Raw genomic sequence first — 26,807 nt, 5'->3', positions numbered from 1 at the left:
GGTGTTGGGTATCTATATCGTACTCTCCCATTCGATCGGCGGACACATCGTACACATCGGCTCATTACGCTCACCCCTCCATGAAATTCGGATTCTCCCACCTATTTGCGTTTCCGGGGTCAGCTGCTGTTCCACCCCACTGGCCCCTCCCAAAGAAATTCTCGTTCTCGAATTTCTCGAAATCGAGGTCTTCGCCCCAGCTCCGTTCGAGTCTTCCGGCACGGTGGATATCCGCGTCTGTAACGGGGGTGAATGCACCGCTTTTGGTATGTGGCCAGTGCGTGTCCTGGGTTGTATGTCCATAGGTTGTGACGGGTTCGACGGTCTCGACCATCTTGTCGCCTTCAACGTGAACCTCGCCATCTCGGAGTTTGCGCATGAGCTGCATGAAACTCGATTGTTGGAATTTCTCGTCTGTTTCGTCTTTGAGGCTCTCGAGTAAAGAGCCAGCGGTGGCGGCAAGTGCGTCGTTGTGGTTGACCGGCTTGTCTGTCTGTTGCTCAGCAGCAGTCTCAAGTTCGGGTTCTGGCGCAAATGTATTGAGCATATCACTCTCCGTATGATGATACACCTCGAGCGGATCCGCGCCCGCCCCCTTCTCCCGGAGTACTTCATCCATCTTGTCCCTGTACATCTCCACAAGACCTTGCTGATCCCACTTCTGGATCTCTATCGTGTCCTGCTCCACGTTGATACTCTCGAAAGCATGCTTCTCTGCTTCGGCGAATGCTTGGTCTAAGGCTTGGTCGTGCTTCACCTGTTCTTGTTGGTTCATCGTGGGTTGTTGCTGTACTTGTTCGTGATAGAGCTGTCCTCCCACACCGGCATAACCCATGCTCATGCCCATGCCTGTTCGTTGTGCGGCGTATGCTTGTGAGGCAGGTTGCGGCGGCGCTGTTTGTCGACGCTGAGCGAGGAACTCTGCACCCCACCCACCTCTTCCACCTCCCATGACCGCCTTGCCCTTCCCGTTCACGGCCATAAAAAGTGGTTGTGCTTTTGGCTGTGACACTTGTAGTCTCTGAAAGTCATCCGCCCACCCATCCATGCCGATCCCACCACCCTGAGGCCTCGCACCAACACCCCTCATACCCATTCCCATCCCCATTCCAAGCTCAGGTCCCGGTAATGGCTCTCCCCGCATAAATGCTTCAGCTTCATGCTGTAGCTGCGGATCTATCTGCGGCGTAGATCTGAACGACTGCCGTTGACTTGCTGGACCCTGCGAGTTGAACCGGTCCCGCTGAAGAGAGGTATCATGCTGTTGGTGCTTTGAGAGTGTCTGTAGCGGATTTGAAGGGCCGCAAGATGCTGCGAACGAGTCCATCGTTGGGTCAATTGCTGGTTGCTCAAGTGATCCTTGATCAAGCTTTCGAAGGAGGTGTATGCTGTTGGTGGTGTATCGGGGTCGGTCTCCGCTTGCGTGCCAACCGAGACATGGAGTGCGTACTGCTGCTGTGTGCAGCCAGCTGCGGTTTGCGCGCCCCCAAAGTCCCGCCAAATCTTCCCACGGATAAGTGTACACCAAGAGTTCAAATTCTTCCAAGGTTCATAGAAGATGGTGTTCAACTCGCGTGCTTCACGACTCGCGTGCTTCTCGGAATACTGCGGCTCGGCCCAGGGCTTCGCGCGGTTGAACTTTGGTGGCAGCTGACCACACATGGGCACTTTGTTCGACTTTTTGATCTTCCTGCCGTACTGGTCCGTGATCCCCCTCTTTGCGGCGACAGGATGGGTGGCTTGGCATTTGGACGAGGGAGTGAAAGAGCAGGTCGTGTACTAGTACTCGCGGTCGCGGGGCCAGTCGGGGATATAGTAGGAGCGGTGGTCGATCTGGTTGATATTAACGTGAGGGTAGTCGTGAGTCATCTTTGCTGTGCTCCTCGTTGTTTGTTGGAGGTAAACTGTGGAGGTTCTTCATTGGTAGACGAGTTGGCCGGCGAAGATGGATCGATGGGATGGCTAGAGTGGATGGGGCGCTCTTTTTATCCACGAAGCAAAAACGACGATTGAGAAAAGGACCGGGCAAGGGAGCTACGGGAGTCATGAAGTCACCATGGTCCTACGATCGGATGGAACTCAGAGTTTTTTGTTTGCGGAAGTTGTGTGCACGAACTTTTGGTGTGATGCCGATCGCGCGGTAACGTTGAAATCTATTTTGGAAGTTGTGTACTTGAACTGCCCGATGCGGCAGACTCTGGCCGAATCGGGGAGACCCTAGAAGTGACTTGAGTGAATTTGAGGTCGCAGAAAGTGTGACATTCCTGAAAGAAAATCACGTTAATGTCGTCTCTTTTTCAGTTTGATTCCATGGACTTTTGACTGTGCTCGATGTTGATCCTTTCCAGTGTAAGGCTTCCCGACTCGGCGATTCGCGGTTTCGTCGCGCTCCCCGCACGTGCATTGTCCGCCAGAGCTTCGGACGCGCGAGTTGACAGTGAAGCATCAACGCTGCGCAATAAGGCCACATTTCGGCGCGCTTTCCAGACGCTCTTTCACCCCCTTTTCACATATAAGCCGCGCAATCCCCCCGCCCCAACCCTTCTGACTCAACAACACCACTCCACCCCAGTAACCAACATTAGCAATGGTGAGTTCTCTTGAACAAGGATGAGTTGGGTTTATTGATGGATTCTTTGACTCTTGTTCAATGCGCTGTTGCGCTCCACTTCGTCTCGTCTTCGAGTCGTCGCTGGTTGGGTGGCGACGTGCTGGAGAGGAGTCCTGAGGACCCCCACTGCCCCATCCCATCCCATCCTCCCCCACCCTTCCCAACATCATTCTAACACGTCTACCAGGCCCGTACTAAGCAGACCGCCCGTAAGTCCACCGGAGGAAAGGCTCCCCGCAAGCAGCTCGCCTCCAAGGCCGCCCGCAAGTCCGCCCCCGCCCAGACCGGTGGTGTCAAGAAGCCCCATCGTTATAGGCCCGGAACTGTCGCTCTCCGCGAGATCCGTCGTTACCAGAAGTCCACTGAGCTCTTGATCCGCAAGTTGCCTTTCCAGCGCTTGGTTCGTGAGATTGCTCAGGACTTCAAGACCGACTTGCGTTTCCAGTCCTCCGCTATTGGGTATGTCACACTACTCCGAGAACAGTGTTTGAATAATCGATGCTAATATCTCGACCATAGTGCTCTCCAGGAGGCTGTTGAGGCTTACCTCGTCTCTCTTTTCGAGGACACCAACTTGTGTGCCATCCACGCCAAGCGTGTCACCATCCAGCCCAAGGACATGTCCTTGGCCCGCCGTCTCCGCGGTGAGCGCGCCTAAACACCCACTCAATCTCTTCTGAGTTGATGGGTCGTTTTGCCACCTCCTAGTCTGCACGCAGGCCATGAGTCACTGGCAATGGTTCTGATATACGCTGGTTTGGTTCTTTCACGGTTACTAGGGTTTCACATGGGTTTTCTTCTTTTTACTATACTATTCTGGGAGTTTTTCTTGCTTTTCTTGTTTACGGGACACCGGGATTCGAGGCCTAAGTTTGCTGGGTTCGGTTTGGGAATGTTTGTTTTTTCGTTTGGCCGTGCACACAAAATCACTGTTAGGAGAATTGATCACTCTTCTGATGCTTACTTACGTTTCCATCTTCCTTGTCCTGTATCTGCTTAGTCCAAGTTCTCTCATAAGGGCGGAATAATCCGGACCTCCCGGTTCCAAGTTGCTCTCACCCGTTGACCCAATATGCGCATGCCCGGAAAGCGGCGTGTAAAGTGTAGTCCGGAGTAAGGTCAGATGACATTGAACGTTTGGGCTGGCGATACACTTTACCGGGACATCGACGATTGTCAAGGGCGTGGGAAATCTCGACATGTATGTATACGTAGATCCGCACAGTCTCGCCCAACATGCGCGAAAGTATTGGATTGAGAAACCCCCATACCGTAGAGGGCTCCTGTGCGTTCAAATGCACAGAGAAATCCAATGGCTATCTTTACGACGAAGTTTTGCCATGGTCGCGGAGCTCCTTACTCCTCCGGATGGCCGGCAAAACTGTTGTCCCCGAGGCTCACAGGGCGTCTCAAACGGCATGAATTCCGGAACACGAGGACGCACACCCCGAAAGTGTCGTGGAAGCCGACGACAATTTCAAGTATATGAGATGTTTGATACAAGAAATTTTACACCCATCCTTTGCTTACGGTATTTTGACGTCTGCCCCGCTGACGTCGATATCGATCTCGCTTCAATCTCACCAGCGCCCGCGGGAGCAGCGTAGCGTCCACAGCCGGCGCCGTTGAGAGGCTCGGGCCGTATTTGTTTGTGACCCGACTGAACTCTAACCTTCCGGTGCAAAACGACCCCATCCAATCGGCTGGAAAGCACGGCATTTGCCAACGTCGTGTTTCGTCGATCGATCATAGCCTGCCTGGGGTACCGACCGATTCACGCGCGCCGGCCGTTTGGAGCTCTTGAATCCCCGTGGCTGGAACAGCCACACCACGCCGAGCTCGAGACCAGAGCAGCATCGCTACTGAACGACGAGACGAGACGGACTGCTGCTCGACCCTCGAGTGGAAAGGGAAACGATGTCGTCTGATGGAGGCTCCGTCAAGACTATAGCCACGAGTCCGGTCACCTCAAATACCCCGGTTTCACTGCCTCATGACATCGTTACCTACATCGCCGGATACACGAACCTTCGGTTGATCAACTGCGTCGGTTATATTCAGACTTTTGTGGCATTTTCGGTCTCGCGATCACAGACGGAGTTTCTCAAAGTATGTCCATGTTCTCATTTAGAGTCACTGGCACGGTTACGGCAGGAGTGGAGATTGTGGGCGGATTTCTCGGAGACGGACTTACCGAATTGTTTGAAGCCGTTTACGTGGGAGTATGTCGGGCAGGATGGAGGGATGATGTTGATTTATAAATGCGAGGATATGAAGACGTTGAGGGAAGTGCATATCAGCGAACAACCATACATCACGGAAGGGTCAGGAATCGAACCATTGTCTCTGGAACCAAATCTCACACCGAGGGAGTTGAGCAAGGAGACGATACCGGCATTGCTGAAGGTCGCGGATGATTTATGTTCGGCATTGATAGCGGCGCATACACTTAAGATTACACACGGCTCGATCACGGCACAGAATATCATCATTAAACCGGATGGACACGCGAGGTTGGCTGGATGGGATTCATATTCGAGGTTGGAGAGGGAAGATGCGCCGTCAATAGGGTTGCGACAGTCGTCTCTGCCGCTACCGTATCTTGCCCCTGAATGCACGGGAAGGATGAACCGGAGTGTCGATTCGAGGGCGGACTTTTATGCGGTCGGTGCGGTGTTATATGAGGCTTGTCTTGGGTTCCCGCCATTCCGGTCAAGGGATTCACTGGAGATTATTCACCAGCATATTGCGGCACCGGTCATTCCACCCCACGAACTCAACCCCGACATCCCTCCAGAACTCAGCGACGTCATCCTGAAGCTTCTTTCGAAAAATGCCGAAGATCGATATCAAACCGCATCCGGCTTGAAGTCAGATTTGGCGCTACTCCTGCAGAGCTTGTCGACAAACTCACCACTTATTGACTTCAGAGCAGGATTGACGGATCAGGCATCGCAATTCAATGTGTCAGAGAAGCTATACGGAAGGGAGAAGGACCTGGAGAAACTGAACGACTGTTACGAGCGTGTGCGGAAGAATGGAGGTACATGCGTGGTGATCGTATCCGGATATTCTGGTGTTGGAAAGTCACGACTCGTCAACGAGATGCAACGTCCCGTCGTCGCCAACCGTTCCCATTTTCTGACGGGAAAATTCGATCAGTACAAGCGTGGCATGCCGTTCTTCTCATTAATTCAAGCATTGCAGGATTTGATTAGGCAGGTTTTGAGCGAGAGTACGCGGAGTTTGGAGAGATGGCGGAAGGAAGTGCTGAGAGCTATCGATACGGATGCGTCGGTTTTGGTTGATGTCATTCCTGAGGTCGCACTACTTCTAGGTCCGAATTATGCGATTGAGCCGATGACCGCACTCGGTCCTGCTGAGCGCGAAAGCCGGTTCAAGGCGGTATTCCAGAAGTTCATTGGGGTGTTTACACGGAAGGGCTTGGTTTTGTTCTTGGATGATTTGCAGTGGAGTTCGCCTGGTGAGCTTGCGTTGATTTCGTCGATCGCGGCGTCTGTTGCGGAGTCGAAGAACCGGTGTTTACTCATTATCGGGGCTTATCGTGATAACGAAGTCGATTCTGACCACCACCTTTACGGTGCATTGAGGCTCATGAAAGATGCGGGGACACAGTTGGTGGAGCTGACGCTTGGACCATTGGGTATGGACAGTGTTCGTTCAGTCATTGGGGAGACACTTCGACGACAGAGTCCGGATGATCGTGAGATGCAGACTTTGACCGAGTTGGTCTTTGCGAAGACGAAGGGAAACGCGTTCTTCGTGAACCAGTTGTTGAAATCGTTACATCGACAAGGGCATATCTCTTTCGATTTCCAGTCTTCGATGTGGAAGTTCAATCTGGCGAGTATCGAGGCGGAGGACTTACCACCCACTGTTGTGGATCTGCTTGTCATGCAGATGTTGAACCTCAGTTTGGAGACTCAGGAAGTTCTTAAGTTGGCCGCATGTATCGGGACGAACCGGTTTCAGCTCTCGGTGCTTGCACTCGTGTCGGAGAGGTCGCTTGAGGATACCGCGAAGGATCTTTGGGGTGCGTTAGAAAACGGATTAGTAATGCCTACGAGCTCGAGCTATAAGATCCCTGGAGCGATGGGAACGTGGTTGGATGACAGTCTCAAGGCAGAGCAGAATAGCTTGAAGGTATTAACGACGAGCGATAGACGGTCCAGCATCAGCCCAATACCGAATGTGAGTCCGCCGTCAGGCACCGCACCGGATGGGAGCGCTGCGATCACGTACCGGTTCTTGCATGATCGTGTTCAGCAAGCCGCATACTCCCTCATCGATGCAAAGGAGCGCCCCGCCGTTCACAGGATGATCGGTAAGCGTATGTTACAGTGCTTCTCCGAGGAGCAGGTCGAGGCTTTCATCTATGAGATCGTTAATCAGCTCAACGCCGATCTGGATTCCCTCAGTGACGAAGATAGAACGGAGCTGATCAACCTCAATCTTCGGGCTGGTATGAAAGCGGGTAAGGCGACTGCATTCGATGCTTCGCTTCAGTACATTCGCACGGCTCATAGTCTGCTGAAACCCACATCATGGGATGATCAGTATGACATGACCCTTGAGACGCATATGGCTCTTGCCGACGCCCTGTACTCTTCAGCGGCCTACGAGGAAGCCATCGCTTTATGCGACATTGCTACTGAAAGGGGAAGGACAGCAACGGATAAAGCAAAGGGCATAATCTCGAAGATCAATTGTCAGATGGGTCAAGGGGAGTTGCTAGGCTCCATTCAGAGTGGTCTGCAGGGTTTGGCGTTCCTTGAGTACCACATCCCGATTGATCCAGAGGCTGCTGCGGAGCAGGCGAGAAATCTGAGGCCGCAAATCATGCTTTCACCGGAAGAGATCCAGGCCATGGGTGAAGCGAGGAAATTGTCGGATGAGCGTTTACTTCTCGTGCAGGAAATCCTGGCAATGATCGTGTTGCCGGTCTACATGGGCAAGCCGGACTTGCTGGAATGCGTATGCTATACCTCTTTGGTTATCTCCAGAGAGCATGGTATGTCAACACACAGTGCATACCCTCTGTTAATGGCGGCTTGTGTTCTCTGCGAGTTTGGCGGTGATGATCTGGTGCGCAGTTATGCTTATGGTAAGCTGTCTGTGACCCTGGTGGAGAGTGAGCCCATGGTGCCTTCTATCGCACCTGCTATCTACGAGGTCTTTGCTGGGCATATCTCTATTTTCCATGAGCCTTTGAGTGAAGCACTTCGCAACTTTCAGCTTTGTGTCTCGACGAGTTTCACTACGTATGATCTGGCATACGCCGGGTTCGCCGCTGTTGAGATCCCTGTGTTCTCAGCTCTTGCCGGTGGTAACCTGGAGCAGGCACATAACAATCTACTTGCAGCAGCGCCTTTGGTGCGAAAGTTGAAGAGCAAGCTTGCCCTTCTCTGGATGAACATCCCGCTACAAGGCATTTTGAACCTCAGGGGTCTCAACAGTAATCCAGATTTGGCCTCTCTTCAAGGCGAAGCTCTTGGTGGAGCTGATGAGATTGCCGCAGTTGAACAGTGCGAGTCACAGTCGCACGCATATGTGTATTACCTTTGGCGAATGATCCTGGCGGTACAGTTCGAGAAGACTGAACTGGCTCTTGAAGTTGGAGAGAAATGCGAAGAGCTGGCCTCTTCGGTGATGGGCTCGTACTACAAGGTCATGTACGAGTTCCTGGCCATCTCTATCTATCTCGACCTCGAAGATCTTTCTGAAGTCCAAGCACGACGTCTGGCGCAATACGTTCAGCGGGTTAGGGAATTCGCCGTAACTTCAGCAGGCGTGTTCCAACACAAATTATTCTTCCTTGACGCTGAATTGTCGAAATGTTCTGGGAAGGACTTGCAAACACTTGACTTGTTCGATCAGGCCATTTCAGCTGCTACATCATCCAACTCTATTGCTGATGCTGCATGGTACAACGAGCGCGCCGCAAAATGGCTACGGCCGATCTCGAAACACCGGTCTACTCAGTACATTCGTGAAGCGTACCGGCTGTACACCATATGGGGTGCCAATGCGAAAGCTGACTACCTCGCTACGACCTGGTCAGATGATTTCAGTACCTCAGTTGGCTTTTCTCTGCTTTCGCAAGGTCAGCTTGTTATGACTCCTACCTCGGAGAAGACTGCCTTCGCAAGTCTAGACCGCATGGTTCTTGGCCAGGTCAGTGAAGGTGGAAGGCAAATGTCCGACCATTCACCTACCATCCATTTTGAACCCTTTTCTAGCAAGACGAGCCTTCCAGCAAGTTCTCCTCCAGCGAATACTAAACATGTGGCCGATGTGATGCGCAGACGTCGTCCCTCGTTGCAGGATCGCAGTACTTCATCGCAATCCGGAGGGCATATGGGAAGTCTCTTCACTGAGCAAGTTTATGTTTCATCAGATTTCTCCGGTGCGCAGGAAGATATCGATACTACATCTACATCATCCCGTACGAAAGACGATCAGACATCGAGCATGGGCTCTGAATTGGATCTGCGAACCGTCCTCAAGGCGTCATTGGTTATTTCCGAAGGCGTTCGTCTCGAAGATGTTATTTTGACGCTCATGAAGTCCGTGCTTCAAACTGCTGGAGCCGATTACGGTGTCCTGGCCTTGATCGACGTTGATGGACAATTGTATATCGAAACAAAGGGGTTGTTGACAGACGTGACAATTGTGGACCACGAGCTTGCCAGTACTAGGACGGACGTCTGCCCCTTCTCGATGCTTAACTTCACCGGCCGGATTGGTGAAACACTTGTCAGAGAACGTGCCAACGATGTGAAGTTCGATAGCACCTGGGGAAGGGATAGTTACTTCCATGCAAATCGGGCGAAGTCAGTGCTGTGTATGCCTATCCAGAGCCAGTTGAAACCTATGGGTGTATTGTATCTGGAGAACAGACACGCGTCTAACGCCTTTACGTCTCAGCGTCTTGAGGTCCTCAATCTCCTGTGTACCCAAGCAGCAGTCACTATTGAGAAGGCGAGGCTCTACAGAAGCATGGAGCTTGCGAAGAAGGCCGCTGAAGAAGCTACAGTGCAAAAGAGTGTCTTCCTGGCAAACATGTCACACGAAATCAGAACGCCTTTCAACGCAGTCATCGGTGCGTCGATCTTCCTGTTAGACTCTCCCTTATCGACCACGCAGCGTGATTACGTCGAGACCATTCACAACTCGGCCACGTTGACTTTGAACATCATCGATGGAATCTTGGATTGGTCTAAGATCGAGCAAGGGAAGATCGAGCTTGAGCGGGAACCATTCTCTTTACGTGACTGCGTTGAGAGTGCGCTCCAGGTCATCGCTGAGCCCGCCAGTAACAAGGGTCTTGATATCGGATACATCACAGATGGAGAATACGTTCCTGACACCATTATTGGTGACATGACGCGATTCCGTCAGGTCATTCTCAATCTTCTCGGAAACGCGGTGAAGTTCACGCACCAAGGAACGATTGTTATTCGTATCGGCGCGGAAGAGTTACCGTCAGATCCACAAGGGCAGCGGTACAGGTTGAAGGTCACGGTGCAGGACACCGGTATTGGTATTCCTGAATCTGCATTCGCACGTCTGTTCCAGTCCTTCTCTCAAGTTGACTCATCGACTACGAGGAAGTATGGAGGAAGCGGACTTGGTTTGGCGATTTCTAAGCGTCTTGTCAACCTTATGGGCGGCACCATCTGGGTTGAGAGCAAAGAGCGACAAGGGACTTCGTTCCACTTTACGGCATTGTTCCACGTTGGTAAGCAACAGGAAAATCTGGTTGTACAGGGTGTTGCGCCATCCTCTAACGGATGTTTGATCATTCACCCGAGCCCGACGTCGCCTGAGATTCTATCATCAACATTGCGCTCGATTGGTCTCAGGCCCAACGTGGTCAAGGACGTGAATGGTGCCGTTAGGGCTATTGGAGATCATCCTCCTCGTCACTTCTCTGTAGCCTTCATTGCCCTGAATGAACCACAAGAAATCAAAGATACTGCTTCAAGCTTGAAGAAGGCTGATCCGGCGTTGGAAGTCATTCTCCTTGCGTCTGTAGGGGCTCCAATCCCGGACGATTTCCACAAGCTCAATATCTCTGATTATCTTGTCAAGCCTGTCCGAAGGAGCCGCTTGATCAAAGCCGTCCAGGGTGTCTTGTCTACACCAAGTCCTACCAAGAGGTCTAGCAGTGCGCCTGCGACTATGGCTTCCAGCGGTGTGAACAAGCCTGCAGTAAAGGGCTTACTGAGCGATGAGCACCCGTTGAGGATTCTCTTGGCAGAAGACAACCCCATCAATACGAAGGTCGCTCTGCAGCACCTGAAGCGGTTCGGATACGCGGCTGATCACGCACGAGATGGTCTTGAGGCAGTGGAAGCATGCGAGAGGCTAGCGAAGGATGGCCAAATGTACGACGTGGTACTGATGGATGTGCAAATGCCTCGTCTCGATGGTTACGAGTCAACGGCAGAAATTCTACGGAAATGGCCGGAACCATGGCGACAGCCTACAATTGTTGCGATGGTAGGTTCGGAATAAGTCGTTCATTGAACTTGCTGAACTAACATTTCTCGCAGACGGCTAATGCCATGTCTAGCGATAAGGAGAAGTGTTTGAAAGCCGGAATGAAGGTCAGTCGTAATCCAATACCTTTGTGTTTTGCCAAGCCTGACATCTTCACAGGATCATATACCTAAGCCTATTCTACCCAAAAGACTTGCAGCTGCGCTGCAAAGTGTTGTACCGTTGAGTCAAAAGGTTAGAAGGTCAAGTGAATCGACGAGTGAGACGACGAGCGAGAGGAGCGATACACCAGAGTAGGCGCACGCATTGATTTACTGGAGATCTACGATACCCCGTTCTCACGAGCGACGATCATGTTTATGGGGCAGGACTGGAGCTTTTGGGCCTCGCACTGGATACCTTGTAGAATAATAAATTATTACATATACTTCTGATGATTTTCCAGATCTTCGAGGTCTGCTGTCAGCTGCAGGGCGTCGAGTGACATAGCCGTGCTGCACCGCCGAGTTGAGGACAACCGCAAATCCGACGGCTGTGTGACGCTTTGTCAGCCTGCACGCCGTTGAAACGACTGTACAACTACCAGAGCATCCATACATTCCTCAGAAGCATTGCCGGCTTCTGTACTCGCGAGATCATCCAGTTATCCAAGTATTACCACGAACGGCACCCTTTGGGACAGTATGTTTACCTAGTCGGAGCCTGGGCGACCCCAAACTAGCATCCTAACCGGTTACCAGGACACTCAGATCGGATCAATTATCGAATTTACTTTCAAACTGCACGGATCAACGCTGATAACGTGTAAGCCACTTCTATCTGCATACACCACCGGACTCGTACTGAGTCCATCGGAACAATTGATCCATATACTCAACCAGTTTGGCGACCGTAACAACAACTGGATACATGTCTACCACCTCCGCTTCGACAACAGCGCAGCGGTCGAAGCGCAGGCGAGAATCCCCCGTTAATTGGGATCTGTTCTATGGGGGCAACAATCCAGCGGACGTGATCGTCATAGACGACACACCACCACCACAAGCACCTCGCAATGGATATACAGATCGAGAGGATCCACGGTATCCAACTTCGAAGAGACGGAGGGCGACGGAGCAGAGGTCGCAGCAGCAGTATCGGCAGCCGGTGTACGATGACCATGCATATCTGCAGTCAGCACAGAACGCATACTACCGCCAGCCGGTTGGCTATCTTGCGCCGGTAGCACCTGTGTATCCGGCGGCATACTACAATGGTGGTACCGCTGCGTACTATCCTGCGTATGTGGCTGCTCCGGTTTACGCACCGCAACCCCAACCACCAGCACCAAAACGACAACGGCGCACAGTGCAATACACGCCATCTACACCAGCGAAGATCACGGATGTCTATGTGAGGCCTATCAATGAACCTGTTACGTCAAATACACTCATCACGGACACTGAGGGTCACTACATCCCGGTGGCTCAAGCGTCGTTGACGACTCGATACAAGATCATGAATATTCTTGGTCAGGGGACATTCGGAAAGGTGGTGAAATGTTGGGATCGTACACATCAGAAATACGTGGCGATCAAAGTCATTCGTGCTGTTCAGAAATATCGAGATGCGAGCAAGGTTGAGTTGAGGGTCCTGAAGACTCTCCGCGAGCGAGACCCGGATAACCTTCACCGATGCATTCATTTGCGGGATTGTTTTGACTTTCGGAACCATATTTGCATCGTTACGGATCTGCTTGGCATCTCCGTTTTCGACTTCTTGAAGTTAAATTCGTTCATCCCATTTCCGCCAAGTCATATCCAGTTATTCGGGAAGCAATTGGTGGATGCAGTTAACTTCCTGCATTCCCTCGGACTTATCCATACGGATCTCAAGCCGGAGAATATTTTGCTGGTTAACAGCGAGTACCGGGAAGTGCAGTATCAAGCGAAACGTGGATCCGCTTACAAAACGAGAAAAATCCTGCTGAATACGGAAATCCGCCTCATTGATTTTGGGTCAGCTACTTTCGATGACGAGTATCATTCAAATGTGGTATCGACCCGGCATTACAGAGCACCCGAAATCATCTTCGGCACTGGGTGGTCTTATGCGTGCGATATGTGGTCGATCGGGTGTATCCTGGTTGAATTCCACACGGGAGAAGCTCTCTTCCAGACTCATGACAACCTGGAGCATCTTGCAATGATGGAGCAAATCTGTGGAAAGGTCCCTAGTCGTGTGAAGGACAAGGTGCAGAGATCCAAGGATGGGTCCAAATTTTTCGGAAGAGACGGCAAGCTTGACTATCCCAATGATGATACGACAAGGCAAAGCCGAAAGTATGTGAAGGCCGTGAAGCCTTTGGACGTGAGTTTCCCTTCTGACACCTATTATGGAGCGCTGCTGATATGTTTCGTAGCACATCATCCCACCAAAGACGAGTTTGAACCAGAGGTTCTTGGACCTACTTGACAGAATATTTGATTACGACACAACAACTCGCATCCCAGCAGCCGAGGCGCTGAAACACGCATATTTCTATACGCCAGTGCCGGAAGGAGAGTAGTTGTCGCGTATTACATACACGTGAATGGTGTGATAAGATATGTTCCGGGAGTTCAGGATAGGGCTCTTTGAGTTCTTCTTGGTGAATGGTTATTATGTCTATCGCCGAAAAGGGTATCCTTGCGCACGGTCGCCCATTAGCGCCTGTAACGTAGACGGGCACCATCATCCCCGGTGCCCCACCCATTTTGCACAATAATGCGATCAGCGTTGGCCAGCCTCAAGCTCTCCTTCAACGCTCACCATGATCACATCCATCGCCTTCTTACGACTGCCACAACAACTACAACCACCACCAAACCCCTAACAGTCCTCTTCCCCGGCCAAGGCTCTCTCAGTCCCCACCTCCTCGCCCCCCTCCTCTCTACTTTTCGGATTGCCCGAGAGACCCTCAGTGAAGCTTCCGAGTTACTCTCCACAGACCTTACGCACTACATCACCTCACCTCCTTCCTCAAGCACCCCGTTGAAGGGACCACTGGGCACACATATCGCACAGCCGCTAATTTTTGCGAGTTCCGTTGCGATATTGAGGGTACTTGAGACGGAGTTTGGGTTGGATGTGAAGAAGGCCAAGTACGTGATGGGACACTCGTTAGGGGAATATGCTGCGCTCACTGCGGCGGGGGTGTTGAAATATGAGGAGGCGGTCAAGATTGTTGGGTACAGGGGTTTAGTTATGCAAGCTGCATCTATGAGTAACCCAGGTGGGATGTTTGCTGTATCATGTCCTGCGGATCATATGGGTCGGCTGGAGCGGTTCGCGGAATCAATTGGGGATGTAGGGATCGCGAATCATAACTCAAAGACGCAGGTCATTATTGCTGGTTCGAGAGACGGACTCGAGAAAGCGAAGTCCGAGATCAGCCGCGCGGCTCGAGTAGGGTTTGGGTCTGAGGGTGAAGGAGCACGAAGGGTTGCGGTCCGGATGACGGATTTGGAAGTCAGCGGTGCTTTTCACTCTATGCTCATGGCCGAAGCAGCCAGGGACCTTAAACAGTACATTGACGGGTTTGGCATCTCCCTCGGTCAAGACGCACGTTTGGATGAATTAAAACCAGTCGTGATCTCGAACGTTACAGCAAAACCCCACGAAACCCGCAACCTCCTGATCGAACACCTCTACAACCACCTCACCCGCCCTGTCAGATGGCGACAATCGATCGAGTACATCCTCGACGCAAATGCTAGATCCTCGGAATCCCAACCCTTGCCTGAGCCAGAACCGATGAGGTTCCTCTCAATTGGGCCTGGTGACACGCTCGCCACCCTCCTCGCAAAGGATTTGGCGCAAGGGGTGGGCAGGACTGCATTGGGCACGGGGGCGTGGAAGGAGGGGGTTATTAGGAGTGTTTCTGGGGCTGGGGAGTGGGAGGAGGTGGAGAGGGAGGGGGTTAGGGAGGCTGTCGATTTTGCGATGGGGAGGGAAGAGTGAGGCTGTATGTATGGACATAGGTAAGTAGATACCCATTATACGCAGCAGAAGAAGGGGCCTATGATTGCCTTTTCTTCTATCGCCGTGCAAGGCATATTTTCGCACGGTCACATCGCTCTCTCCGTTGAACAACGACTGTAATTTTTTTGGCTGTCTATACCTAAAGATCTGTTCCAATCAGGTTGTGTATCTCGACTTCGTGCTCCCTTAGCATGCCTAGGATGTCAGTCAACGCCATATTCGCAACACATGTTCCACTCACGCGATCCGCAACCCCTTCCTCAACTCCTCATAGACTCCCTTCGTCTCCTTCACACTGCCCATCCAGTCGGTTTCCACCAACAGACATTCGACCTCTTCACACTCAGGCCAGGTACTCACGACGAGATACAACTGCTCCGCCACTACTGCCCTCACCCTCGGGAATGGATGCCGTAACATCCCGACAAGCTTGCCAAGTGCCTTGGTCTTCACCGCCGTATTCGGAGACGTATCTGCTGAGAACTCAAGAGATGCAAGACCGGCGTAGAGTTTCGACACCGCGAGGAGTTTCGGGATAGATGTGGTTTTGTATGCCGCCTTCTGGACGAGGAAAATAAATCTGTTGAAGGTGTATGTATCCGCAAGTCGTTGGGGGATCTGCATGTCAAACATCGTACTCGTGTACTCGAAACACGGGATGATAACACGGTCTTTGTCGCTGTTGTCCTCAATGACCGCAACCAATGCGTCCATGAATTGTGTCAGCGACAATGGTGCACCATCCTCATCGTTGTCGGGAAGTCCTTCAAGGTAATTCGACAGTGCTGTGCTCGCAGCTCTTAACAATGACTCACCAGCACCACCTGCACTCGTCATTAAGCCAGAAAGAATCGGCAGTCTCCATTCTTCAACCACCAAAAGCTCCACAATCTTTGGGAAGAACATTCCAGGACTGGCCCAGAAATCTGGCGTGGCGTCTGCAAGGACTTCCTTCGCAACGTCTTCCATCTCAAACTTGCCGGCCTCCATGATCGTCTTAATGCATTCTCCGGCAAAACTTCGAAGTTTGTCCAGCTTCTCCACAGATTGCTTGAGTATACCACTGAATCCCTTCTTCCACGCCTCCGCATCCACGGCACCCTCTGACAAGTCTGCGGTGAACGCAACAGTAAGCCCGTACATCGCCTCTCTCCGTACCCAACTGCCGATATCACCTCGGGAATCAACAGCGTAATCCTCAAGACACCTCAGGAAGCCACTCCCCACTTCCTTCACCAATGCCACTTCCATCCTCGCACCAGCGCTCTTCAGGATGAGCGCGAGTGCATGGGTTGCATCCCGTCTCGCTTCGCCATCGTTGACAAATTCGTTCTCCTCGATTTCTGTAGCCTTCAAGAGCGCCCTCACAACCCTTCCCACCTCATTCGGATGCTTATCCCAAGCAATGACACCAAGTGCCTTCGCATACCCTCGTCGTACTTCCCTGCTACTCCGCACATCGATACACTTAACAAACACTGCAATCTCAATCCAAAGATCCCATGCAGCGAACACGGCTCTCGTGGCATGCGCTCCGGCCTCTTGCGTGGACTCGTCAGATTTCGCAAGTGTTAGGTGAACGAGCTTCAACCATTCCTTCCTTCCAGTCTCACCAACATCAACACCAGCGTCAGCGAGTGCCGTGATGAGGACACATGTAGCGGTGAGCATCATCCCGCTATGCACCCCTTTCCTTAGGTATGGAGGTAAACCGCCTACCAATGCGACGATGTCCTTCACCACGTTGACTTCTTGCTTGAATAGCCCACGTTGCGAAGCGCTTCCCCGGATAATAGCAGAGATCGCAACAGTCAGACCTTGCCTTACACCAACATCAGTTGCGTCTGCAGACCTCCTCACCATGCCCTTCAACTCGTCAACAACAGCTTCTTCACCCCCCTCAACACCAGTTCGCACACACTCCTCCAAGCACTTCGCTACCAACGTCCGCAGCTCCAAATCCCAATGTTCAACACCGTCCTGCACCAAGTATTGTACAATGCACCCCCTATACTGTTGTAGTGCAAACAACTTAACCCCAACATCGAGCGCAGCCATCCTCCTGACCCCAACCGCAAAGAAATCCATGATACCCAGGACCTCAATACCCCTTTCCCAAATACCCATCCTTCCCACGCCTTCTTGGAATGCCGCACTCGCTGCGCGTCGAACATTGATTTCACGATCGAAGCACCCTCTGATTACAAGCTCCTCCGCTACGGACTGAGTCCCGACGACTGCTTTAGTTGACGACACCGGTGATCGGACCATCGACCAAATCGCATAACACGCTGCATCACGGACGTGTGCGCCCAGAGCATACGTCCCGGACCGTCGCTGCTCGAACTTGAGTGCAGCCAGCACCACATTCCGTACTGTGTCCGTGTCCTCAACCTCAACTCCGCGACGCGCAAACTCTGCCAGGCATAATGTAGCACCATGCCACAACGCATCATTCACCTGCTCAAAACCCTGCGCAAACCCACCATTCTCCTCAAAGAACGCAAGGACCGCATCAACGACCTCAGATTGATAAGCAAGTGGCAGACGCGATGTAAGTGCAGCTAGGTTCTTTGCGGCAGAATACCTCGTAATCGTGCTTGCATCCCTCAACGCCGTTAACAACGCATCAATAACCGCATCCACCAACTCCGATACATCTCCCTCCTCCACCTCCTTCGCATGTCTTGGCGGCAGCAAGGTAGACCCAATCCTCGAAGCCAACTTGACCCGTAACTTCCGAATATGAATATCATTCTGATCCCCCTCCGCCGCCTCGATAAGGCCCCAAACGTGCTCCGATTCCTTCCTCAGTGTCTCCCTCTCACCCGACCGGTAAATCTGTGCCAGGGACGCCAAAATCCCTGACTTCAGCATCGGACTCGCTATACCATATTTCTCATTGCACCATTCGGTGTAGGCGCGTAACCCACCTTGCGCAATAACGTCCTTCCTCGTCAAGACTCGTGCCGCGAGGATTGCGGCCGCATCCCTCTCTTTTCCGCTCCTACCGAGTTCAACCTTGATGATCTGCACCGCGCGCTCGACCAAAGATTGCTGTCCCTCCGTGGCGGAATCAATTGTCTGTAGATCGAACGGTGCCATGAACACCAACCCAGCCCATAGCAACAGCACGTATCTTGCCTGCCATGTATACTGTATCAAATCCGATGACAGGTGCGACAGGAGTGGTTCGAGGAGATACACATCCGGCGGAAGAAATGTCGTGATGATCTTGTGTGAGCGGAGCTTGGAGTACGTATATAGGATTTTGCATAGCCGTTCCGCGCGTGATTGAAGTACGGCGGTGGATAGAATGAGGGGTGTGAGGAGATCGGTTATGGGAGTGATGAGGTCTGGAAGGAAAGGATCGAGGAGGTGGGGTTGTTCCTGAAAGAGGTTCAGCTACTAGGCAGAATCAGTATGGCTCTTGAAAGTCGATGAACGGAAAACGGACCCCTTCAAGCATCTTATCTACCTCGCGCTCTTCCTGTGCATCTTCCTCCGTTGAGCCGGGACCATCCAAAGTCAACGGTGTCGTTCTGGAGAGGTAGGAACTGAGAGCGTCAAGATAAGTCGTAGTTAAGGATGTTGCGATCGAGGGTGACAGCTCTACGATGTCATCGTCATGACTTCCATCCATTGCAGCGGTAAATCAGAGCGCTTGTCATTGTCAATAAGGTTTGTTTAGTTTATCGATGTTCTACTGCTGGGTGCATCCGCTGCCTGTCTCCTGCGTTGCCTGCACCCGCCCAAACAAACGCACACCGTCCGACGAATATTTGCACGATGTCGAAGGAGAATCCATTTCAGAAACGGATGTCGATAGGGCCGTCGAAGATCCCGGCGCCCACCTCGCGCATCCACATGCTCGCTGGAGCCAGGCCAGCTGCTCCTGCACAACCAAGCCTTCCACCGGCTTTTGCTGCTCCACAACCTCCAACGTCCGCTGCTTCGCCAACTCCAGCATCTGCACCGGTGTCTAAAGATGATCTGCTGTACTTCTCACCAGTCCGGTTCGATCCGCCGGATACGGGTGCGCCCGCGTCGGGCAATGATCCTTTCATAAACGTAGCTACACCCGCGAGCTCAACCGCCCGCCGAGCACAAATGCAGCTGGTAGCAGGAGAGTCGCCAAGGTTCCTACAAGCAACCCCCGCCCGTTCACTTTTCGGATCCGCGGCCGGTACGCCGTACAGTGCTCGCAGATCAATCGTCGGCACGCCTAGGAAGGGTGATAGTGAATCCGCGGAACTTTTGGTACAGCTTCAGAAATTGCAGTATGAGTTATCGAATCTGCAGTCGGATAGTGAGAGGTCGAAACTTCACTTCGAGGCAAAGGAGAGAGAAACACAGGCTCGTGCCCTAGAAGAAACGAAGAAAGTGAATGGGTTGGAAACAGACAAACGTTTCCTCTTCGAACGAAGCCAAGAACAAGCTGCTGAGCTAGATGATTTGCGGGCAGAGCTTGCAAAGGTCAAAGCGGAGACTGCAAAGGAAGCGAAAACCCTGCGTGAGGAAAATAGCGCAATGAAGGAGAAAGTAGCCCATCTGGATACGCAAAATCACCTTCTTGTTGAAAACGCTCAACAAGAGTTAGACGGCATGCATGCCAGAGTGGAAAACTATGAGGCGATGAATGCGCAAATGCGGGAGGAAATGGCGTCGCTGAGTAAGACACTTACGGAGAAGTCGAATGCGTTGGCAGCGAGTGAGGAGAAGGCTACGATATTGGAGGAGAGGGTGAAGGAGTTGGAGTCGAGAGGTGTGGATGCGGAAGAGATGGCTACTGTTCAACGTGAACTTAGCCATAAGCTGGATGAGCTCCGGCAACTGGAGATTGTCAACCGTCGTCAACAAACCGAGCTGGATTCTTTGAGGGAAAAAGCACAGTCCATCGCTGTCTTGACGGAGGAGAAATCGATCCTGGAGACGCGGCTGAAGCAGATGGAGGATTTGCGTGAACGCAAAGCCGAAGCTGAACTGAAGATCAGCGAGTTACAGCGTGAACGCGCACAGTGGATCTCGTTCTTGGAGGCGAACGAGGATATTGGGGGTGCTACACCCGAGGCTGTATGTAAGGCCTTGGCAGAAGAACGCGGGCAACGCGCTATCGTTCTTGAGAAACTTGGTCGTGTAGAGGTAGAACTGAGCTCCCAAGAAAGCAAAGCTAGCGAGTGGGAAAAGGAGTTGAAGGAGGTCAAGGAGGAACTCGCCACCAAGACTGCAAAATGGGCCGTTATGGACCGGATCAAGTTACGTCTTGAGCGTCAGAAAGCCTTGGCATTGCAGGAAGTGGAGTTTCTTCGGGCACAACTCAAGACATATGATGATGAGGAAAGTATGTTCATGCAAGGCAGCTACGACGAGCAAAAGGCGAAAAGATTGAATGATATGGAGGTCATGTTGACTGACTACAAAACCGAACTCGCGAAACTCATCTCTGAAGACTCGGAGAATGCTGCAAAGGCTGGTCTTATCGACGTCGATGCCATCGTCACGGGTGCTAAGCGGAAACGTGAGGAAGATGAGGATGAGAGGTTGGGAGAGTTAACGCGTCGGAACAGACAGTTGCAAGACGACCTCGCGAAACTTCAACAAGAGGATATCTTGTTGAAGAAGGAGTTGACTTCGTTACAGGCTCAGATTGAAGAACTCGATAAACTTGCGAAGGTTGGACAGACGCGGATTTTGCAGTTGAAGAGTAACCCGACTGTCAATTACCACGCTACACGTCAAGAAGAACTCGATCTGCTCAAAGCCGAGAATGCCTCGTTGTTGGCGCAGGTTGAAGGTCGGATTGAGGATTGTGGGAATATGGTACCAGCTGAGACTTTGACTTTGGTACGGAAGGAGATCAAGAAAATGGAGGCTGCACTGAAGCAGAGTGAAATTAGGACATCCAGACTCAAAGAAGTCATCGGCGCAAAGATGCAAGAGTCCCGAGAAGCGGTGTGGAATCTTCTTGGTTACAAGATGGAGTTCTTGCCCGAAGGTCGAGTGCGGTTGGTGTCTGCGTTGGCGAAGGACAAGCAGGCTTCGATCGTGATTAACTTGGATACTGGAACGCTTATGCGGACGGGAGAAACAACTGATGAGGAATGGAGTCAGGAGATGGACGCGTTGATGACGGAGTGGCTGGCTGAGAAGAAGACAACACCAGGCTTCCTAGCGGCACTTACGCTGAAATTATTGGAGGTCCATCAGAAGAAGGATCAAGCATAGATCACGATAGAATATTGAATATGCAATAAATATATGGTGTGATAATTAACCCATCAATTCTTTTGTGCTATCTACAAATCTGCAAATCCCGAAAACACCGAACGGATGACCAAGATATAACCGCTAACAATGCGAAACAAAGAAGGAAAAAGAAGAAAGTCTAAGAAATGCTGTTCCCATGGCCGCTTCACAAAGCCACACGCACGTCAAATGCACCAGTACCCACACCCGCAATCTTACCAAGAACAACCGATGCCGAGGGAGACTCCAGAGTTTCGTAATCCTTGTAGAGCGACGCCTGCGTCAAGAAGTGACAAGTAGTCTCATAAGACATCTTCAGGAATGGTGAAGAGCTGGACTCGATACCCATACGGTTAAAAGCGCGGTATCCACCCTCGAAGGTCATGTAGTCGGCAATGAGAGACAAGTGACGGGTGTCGACACCGATACCGTAGACACCGAAGACACCAGACACCTCACGAACGATGGCACTACGAGCAGCCTCGACACCGTACGTCCGAAGGATGGCAGCGATATCGTTGGAGTACATGGTGTCCTTGTCAATGATGTCCTGGTACTCCCACATGCCCTTGAAGTTGATACCTTCAGTCGCCAAGTTGCGAGAAGTGTCCATCTCGGACTCGTTGGGGAGCCTGAAGCATCGGTCGATACCCTTCAACTCGTGCATGATAGTCTGCGTGCAGACCTGCTCGACAATGTTGACCATCAAGAGCTTACGGGAGTCGGACGGGTAGGTCAACTCAACCTCACACCATTCACCGTTAACGTCATCGAAAGAGAAATCAGAGACGTTCTGGAACAAGTCCTTGACCTTCTCGCGGCGCTCGGCGATCCTGGTTGCCGACGACTTGCTAGCCTGCTTCTTGGCGAGTTGTCGCTTCTCGTACTCCTCCTCATCCTCATCGCTGAGCATCTCATCGTCATCGTCCGCAGGCTCAGTGCGACCAACATCCTCCTCATCATCTTCGTCCTCATCTGCACGACCCTGTTTCCTGATGATCTCCTTGTCGTCATCATCGGGCGCTTCGTAGGAAGCCTGGCCCTTCTCGCGGGAGGCGTACTTGGCGTTGGTGGCATCACCATCACCATTGTCGGACTCAGCATCATCATTAACGTTGGCAGTCTCATCAACTTCAGCAGTGGCAGCAGCCGCACGCGAGGCCTTACCAATCTCGGGAAGAGCATCGTCGGCACCGATGTCCTTTGACTTCCTGGAACCCTTCTTAGTCTCCTTGCGGATGGCAATGTCAAGCTTGCGAATGAAAGCGCTCGTCATGCAACGCTCGAGATCCTCCTGAGTGATGTTGTACTCCTCCTGGTACTGAGACTTTGAGTAGAACTGAAGGCGGATGCTGTAGATCTTTTGACGAGACTCGTTGCCCTTCTGGCCAGTGATGCGCTCGGTAACAGAGACCTTGTCAACGGCTTGGGAAAGAATAAGCTTGGAGACGCTCTTAGCAAACTTCTCAGCGTGCTCATCAGTGACCTCATCCTTGATAGCAAGAGTCATGGTAGGAGTCTTAATCTCGGCGGAAGCAGTCATGACAATTTCACGAAGACGGGGAATACCAAGAGTAACGTTCTTGGCACCGAATCCAGCAAAGTGGAAAGTGTTCAACGTCATCTGAGTAGAAGGCTCACCGACAGACTGCGACGCAAGAATACCGACGGCCTCTCCTGGGTGGACAAGGGAGTTGATGTACTTGAGTTGCATAAGCGCACGGAACTTCTTCTTGTCGAGGACAGCAGCTGCAGTAGCGAGCTTCGACTCCTTGCCCTTTGCCTGGATAAGCGCATGAGGGTTCTTCTCAACGTACTCCTCGGAAGCAGTCTGGAAAGCCTCAGACATGGCACCGAGGTACCTGCTGGGGTCGTACTTAGACAAGACAGGATCGTACTTCGCAGGCTTCTTCAATGCCTTCTTGGCGTAATCGATAGCAGTTTGAGAGTCGAGAGCGGACAATGAGCTGGCGACATTGTACTTCTGAATCAAAGACTTGTAGTTGCGAGCAGAGAACTCGAACTCCATCAAGTGCTTGGACTTGGTGACGTCAAGGGAATCCTCTCCGTAGTGGAACTGAATCAAAGAACCGTCACTGTCACGAACAGTGTGATCGTAGTGCACACGGATACCTTCCAAATGCTTGATCAAACAACGCTGCAAGTAACCGGAACGAGAGGTCTTGACAGCAGTGTCAATAAGACCTTCACGACCAGCCATACAATGGAAGTAGTACTCCTGAGGACGAATACCAGTCAAGAAACGCTGAGCGATGAAACCACCAGCACGAGCGTTGGTGTCAAACGCCTTGAACGAAGGTAAGGACTTTCCGGACACCATGATTGGCACACGCCGACCCTCAAGCTCCTGCTGACCAAGCAAGCAAGAGATCTGAGACACGTTGACATTGGAACCCTTAGCACCAGAAACAGTCATGGTCTGCATGTGGTTATGAGGGAACTTCTTCAACAGACCATCAGGGATACACTTGTTGATGATAGACGAAGTCAATCCGTTCATCTTACCCTTCATGGCAGAGTCGAGACCGGCAAGCTTCTCATCATCACGGAGAACCTCCTCCATACGCTTCTTAAGCTCTGCAGCATCACGCTTAGAACCATCAGACTCCTTGGAAAGACCAACGTACTCGCGAGCAGCATCAGTACCGAAGTTCGCACCCGCCTTCTTCAAGTCGTTCCTCCACCTGTCACCCTCCGGGTTCAAACGCAAGTCATCCATTCGGCAGGTAAATCCGCGCGACTGTGTGTACTTTGTGAAAAGACGACCGAGAACACTGAGCAACTTACCCGCGATAGTAGCACCATAAATCTCGTAGACAGAGTGAACAAGACCGTAAGCACTTGCACCGAAAGCAGCCTTGTCGAGAACACCCTGGCAGAGGTAACCATCGTGGAAGATGACCACACCTTCCTCAGATTTGGGACTCCAGAACTTTCCGGCAACCTTAGCCTTGGCACGCAAGTTCAGTCCGGGACGGTCCGAGGGCTTCAAGTTCAGCAAGACAGTTGACAAAATCTGCTTTCCACTCCACATGGGCTTGGGCTTCATGATAGCGGGAGGAAGGGTAAGAATTCTGCCCTCATTGGCGGTCGAGTCTTCCGGCTTCAAGGATCCGTACAAAAGCTGCTGGTACTCTTCACGAGTGTACCAAGTATCCTTGTTACACATCCAAACACCCATAACAACATGATCCTGGATAAGACCACGCAATGGGTCACCGGAAGTGGGTACGAGGTACTGAGAGTCAGTGTTGGCGATCATCATAGCCTCAGCACGAGCGATCTCGTTTTGCGGCAAGTGCATGTTCATCTCGTCGCCATCGAAATCGGCGTTGTATGTGTTACAGTTGGCGTAGTGCATGCGAATGGTCTTCTCTCCAGGCAACACACGAGCACGGTGAGCCATGATAGAGGGCTTGTGGAGAGTAGGTTGACGGTTGAGCAAGAGAACATCCTGATCCTTCAAGTGGCGGTAGACCTTCTTGTTAGTGGACATCACTCGGGAGTTGGCGAAGCCAGAAACACGAGAATCCTGAGGGGTCAAGAGCTGGTTCGCCAAAGCGGTTCTCTGCTCGACGGACATGGTTGCCAAACTGACAAGACGACCATCCTCGTTCTGAATGTGAGTGGCACCAGGCCAAACTGAAGGTCCGTTGATCACTGCACGTCTCAACTCCTGGACGTTGAAGGGTGTCACAGGTTCGGGGTATGTAAGCTTGGTAGCGAAAACCGGTGGTACACCAATCTCAGAAGTCTCGATGTTGGGATCTGGAGAAATGACGGAACGAGCAGCGTAGTTGACACGCTTACCCATCATGTGCTTACGGAAAAGACCCTCCTTCTTCTCAAGAACTTGCTTGATACCCGGTGGTGGTAGCTTTCCTTGAGGCAAGGTAGTTGGGTTGCGGGTAGAGTCGATGAAGGAGTTGACATCATGCTGAACTTGTACGAAGGCGTTGATCAATCTCTCGAAAGACACCTTGCCCAAGCTCTTCGCATCCTCATCAGCCTCAGGGTCCTGAGACTTCTGGATCTGGTCATTCAGATCACGAATCATCTGACAAGACTGAAGGACCTTGGTCAAGAGCTCATTTTGAATGTTTTCGTGAACAGCGTCACCCATTTTTGATGGAGGACGGAACTTGGTGGGAGGAACAGCAAGCACGTGCATAAAGAACTGGTCGGCGCCGGATCCATCCTTGCCGCGAGCACGATACAGAAGGCTGCACATTTGACGCTCGTTGATGAAGAGGAGGCGGAGATGGTTGCGGATCTCGGCACATGGAACGTACTTGCCAGATGCTCCGGAGGACTTCAAGTCGGATTCCTCGATGTCAACCTCGTTCTCGTCGTCAGACATGGTGGAGATACCATTATCCTCCTCATCCACATCCATGGCATCCGCATCCCTAGTAGCGCCCTTTGCCTTCGAGGAGTTCAAGACGTTGACACGGCGGATACCGGCTTGCTGCATGTAGAGAGCCGCCTTCTTGTTCAGAGGCATCTCGAAGATCTTCGCATACCCATCCTTGCGGTACGAAGGAGAAATCGCCTGACAGTTGTCACACTTCTTACGGGATCCGAGCTTCTTCAAGAACTCCAAAATCAGGCGTCGCCGAGCTTCACCAAGCATAGTGGTCTTCTTCGTCTTGTGGGGACCAGCACGGCGGAGGCAATCTCTAACGTACTTATCCCGACGCTCCATGAATGAATCCGCATCATCATCATCGGTCTCCTCATCGTCCTCCTCCTCCTTGCTCTCAGCCTTCTTGCCTCCCTTCTTAACCTTAGCTTGCAGCAAATCAAGGTCCTCGGCCTCGATCAACAACCCAGCATCAATAAGCCTGAGCTTACATGCGTACCGATGTACCTCGGTCTTCGCCAATCGGAAGTGGTGACAATACAGACAAATCGATCTCAGAAGGTTGTACATTTGGGTGAAGTAGAGGGGGTGGTACACAGGTACCGGCAACGAAATATGACCAAAGTGACCAGGACAGTACCGCTCGTCAAGGGAACATGTCGCACAGACAGTACCGCGCAAGAAAGGACCGAGTGCGAGGTCGTAAAGACCACCACGGGTAGGGTGACCGAGGTTATCGAGGAGGACGGGGTTTGTGATTTGCTTCACGGAAAGCTGCTCAACCTCCTGCGTCGACAAGAAGCTGAACTCAATCCTCGTGATCTCAGATGACACAGGGCGTGCGATATTCATGGTGGTCGAGGGCGACTCTCACTTTCACTGTTGGTAAACCCCGAGCAACGTGACTGTAGACCTGCTACGGGTGGGGGGAGGGGGGGAATTGCGACCGTTGCCTTTCCCTTCAATTGGAAAATGTCCGTACGGTCGGTCGGTCGGTCGGTCGGCCGTAAGCAACTGCGTGCTGCTTCGAGCAGCTGT

General features: G+C 52.0%; 8 protein-coding genes across 8 annotated transcripts; 5 read left to right on the top strand and 3 right to left on the bottom strand.

Annotated features, from left to right (window-relative positions):
- Window positions 1-70: 70 nt before the first annotated feature.
- Window positions 71-1,327, bottom strand: SAICODRAFT_6011 (uncharacterized protein; the record flags this gene model as incomplete). The annotated part of the gene is made up of 1 exon (XM_019169731.1): window positions 71-1,327. One exon carries the CDS (start codon window positions 1,325-1,327, stop codon window positions 71-73), a length of 1,257 nt encoding a protein of 418 aa, XP_019025930.1.
- A 729-nt stretch (window positions 1,328-2,056) lies between these two features.
- Window positions 2,057-3,269, top strand: SAICODRAFT_33961 (histone H3; the record flags this gene model as incomplete). Its single annotated transcript, XM_019168326.1, has 3 exons — window positions 2,057-2,059; window positions 2,799-3,070; window positions 3,131-3,269. 3 exons carry the CDS (start codon window positions 2,057-2,059, stop codon window positions 3,267-3,269), a joined length of 414 nt encoding a protein of 137 aa, XP_019025929.1.
- A 1,259-nt stretch (window positions 3,270-4,528) lies between these two features.
- On the top strand, window positions 4,529-11,434 carry SAICODRAFT_6009 (uncharacterized protein; the record flags this gene model as incomplete). The annotated part of the gene is made up of 3 exons (XM_019169730.1): window positions 4,529-11,137; window positions 11,191-11,244; window positions 11,297-11,434. The coding sequence occupies 3 exons, from the start codon at window positions 4,529-4,531 to the stop codon at window positions 11,432-11,434; spliced, it is 6,801 nt and encodes a 2,266-aa protein (XP_019025928.1).
- Window positions 11,435-11,663: 229 nt separating this feature from the next.
- Window positions 11,664-13,749, top strand: SAICODRAFT_69991 (kinase-like protein). Its single transcript, XM_019170526.1, has 3 exons — window positions 11,664-11,818; window positions 11,878-13,486; window positions 13,539-13,749. The coding sequence occupies exons 2-3, from the start codon at window positions 12,047-12,049 to the stop codon at window positions 13,683-13,685; spliced, it is 1,587 nt and encodes a 528-aa protein (XP_019025927.1). The 5' UTR covers window positions 11,664-11,818; window positions 11,878-12,046; the 3' UTR covers window positions 13,686-13,749.
- A 280-nt stretch (window positions 13,750-14,029) lies between these two features.
- On the top strand, window positions 14,030-14,854 carry SAICODRAFT_42952 (FabD/lysophospholipase-like protein; the record flags this gene model as incomplete). The annotated part of the gene is made up of 1 exon (XM_019168715.1): window positions 14,030-14,854. A coding segment is annotated over one exon (825 nt), but the record flags the coding sequence as incomplete, so codon positions are not given.
- A 468-nt stretch (window positions 14,855-15,322) lies between these two features.
- Window positions 15,323-18,815, bottom strand: SAICODRAFT_69989 (uncharacterized protein). Its single transcript, XM_019170524.1, has 2 exons — window positions 18,597-18,815; window positions 15,323-18,544 (listed from the first exon to the last, which is right to left on the bottom strand). Exons 1-2 carry the CDS (start codon window positions 18,780-18,782, stop codon window positions 15,377-15,379), a joined length of 3,354 nt encoding a protein of 1,117 aa, XP_019025925.1. The 5' UTR covers window positions 18,783-18,815; the 3' UTR covers window positions 15,323-15,376.
- Window positions 18,816-19,249: 434 nt separating this feature from the next.
- On the top strand, window positions 19,250-21,364 carry SAICODRAFT_53852 (MAD-domain-containing protein; the record flags this gene model as incomplete). The annotated part of the gene is made up of 1 exon (XM_019169238.1): window positions 19,250-21,364. The coding sequence occupies one exon, from the start codon at window positions 19,250-19,252 to the stop codon at window positions 21,362-21,364; it is 2,115 nt and encodes a 704-aa protein (XP_019025924.1).
- Window positions 21,365-21,551: 187 nt separating this feature from the next.
- Window positions 21,552-26,621, bottom strand: SAICODRAFT_54019 (DNA-directed RNA polymerase I subunit RPA1; the record flags this gene model as incomplete). The annotated part of the gene is made up of 2 exons (XM_019169255.1): window positions 21,552-26,026; window positions 26,066-26,621. 2 exons carry the CDS (start codon window positions 26,619-26,621, stop codon window positions 21,552-21,554), a joined length of 5,031 nt encoding a protein of 1,676 aa, XP_019025923.1.
- Between the last annotated feature and the right edge of the window lie 186 nt (window positions 26,622-26,807).

Source organism: Saitoella complicata (genome assembly GCF_001661265.1).
Source record: "Saitoella complicata NRRL Y-17804 unplaced genomic scaffold SAICOscaffold_5, whole genome shotgun sequence".
Lineage (NCBI taxonomy): Eukaryota > Fungi > Ascomycota > Saitoellomycetes > Saitoellales > Saitoellaceae > Saitoella > Saitoella complicata.
The sequence above is the reverse complement of the archived record's forward strand: the minus strand, read 5'-3'. Positions and strand labels throughout refer to the sequence as shown.

Excerpts from the sequence above, each read along its gene's own strand:
- SAICODRAFT_69991 (XM_019170526.1), top strand. The coding sequence starts at position 12,047 with ATGTCTACCACCTCCGCTTCGACAACAGCGCAGCGGTCGAAGCGCAGG. Across the intron at positions 13,487-13,538 it reads AGGCCGTGAAGCCTTTGGAC|CACATCATCCCACCAAAGAC; the intron begins GTGAGTTTCCCT and ends TATGTTTCGTAG.
- SAICODRAFT_69989 (XM_019170524.1), bottom strand. The coding sequence starts at position 18,782 with ATGGATGGAAGTCATGACGATGACATCGTAGAGCTGTCACCCTCGATC. Across the intron at positions 18,545-18,596 it reads TAGATAAGATGCTTGAAGGG|CTGAACCTCTTTCAGGAACA; the intron begins GTCCGTTTTCCG and ends TCTGCCTAGTAG.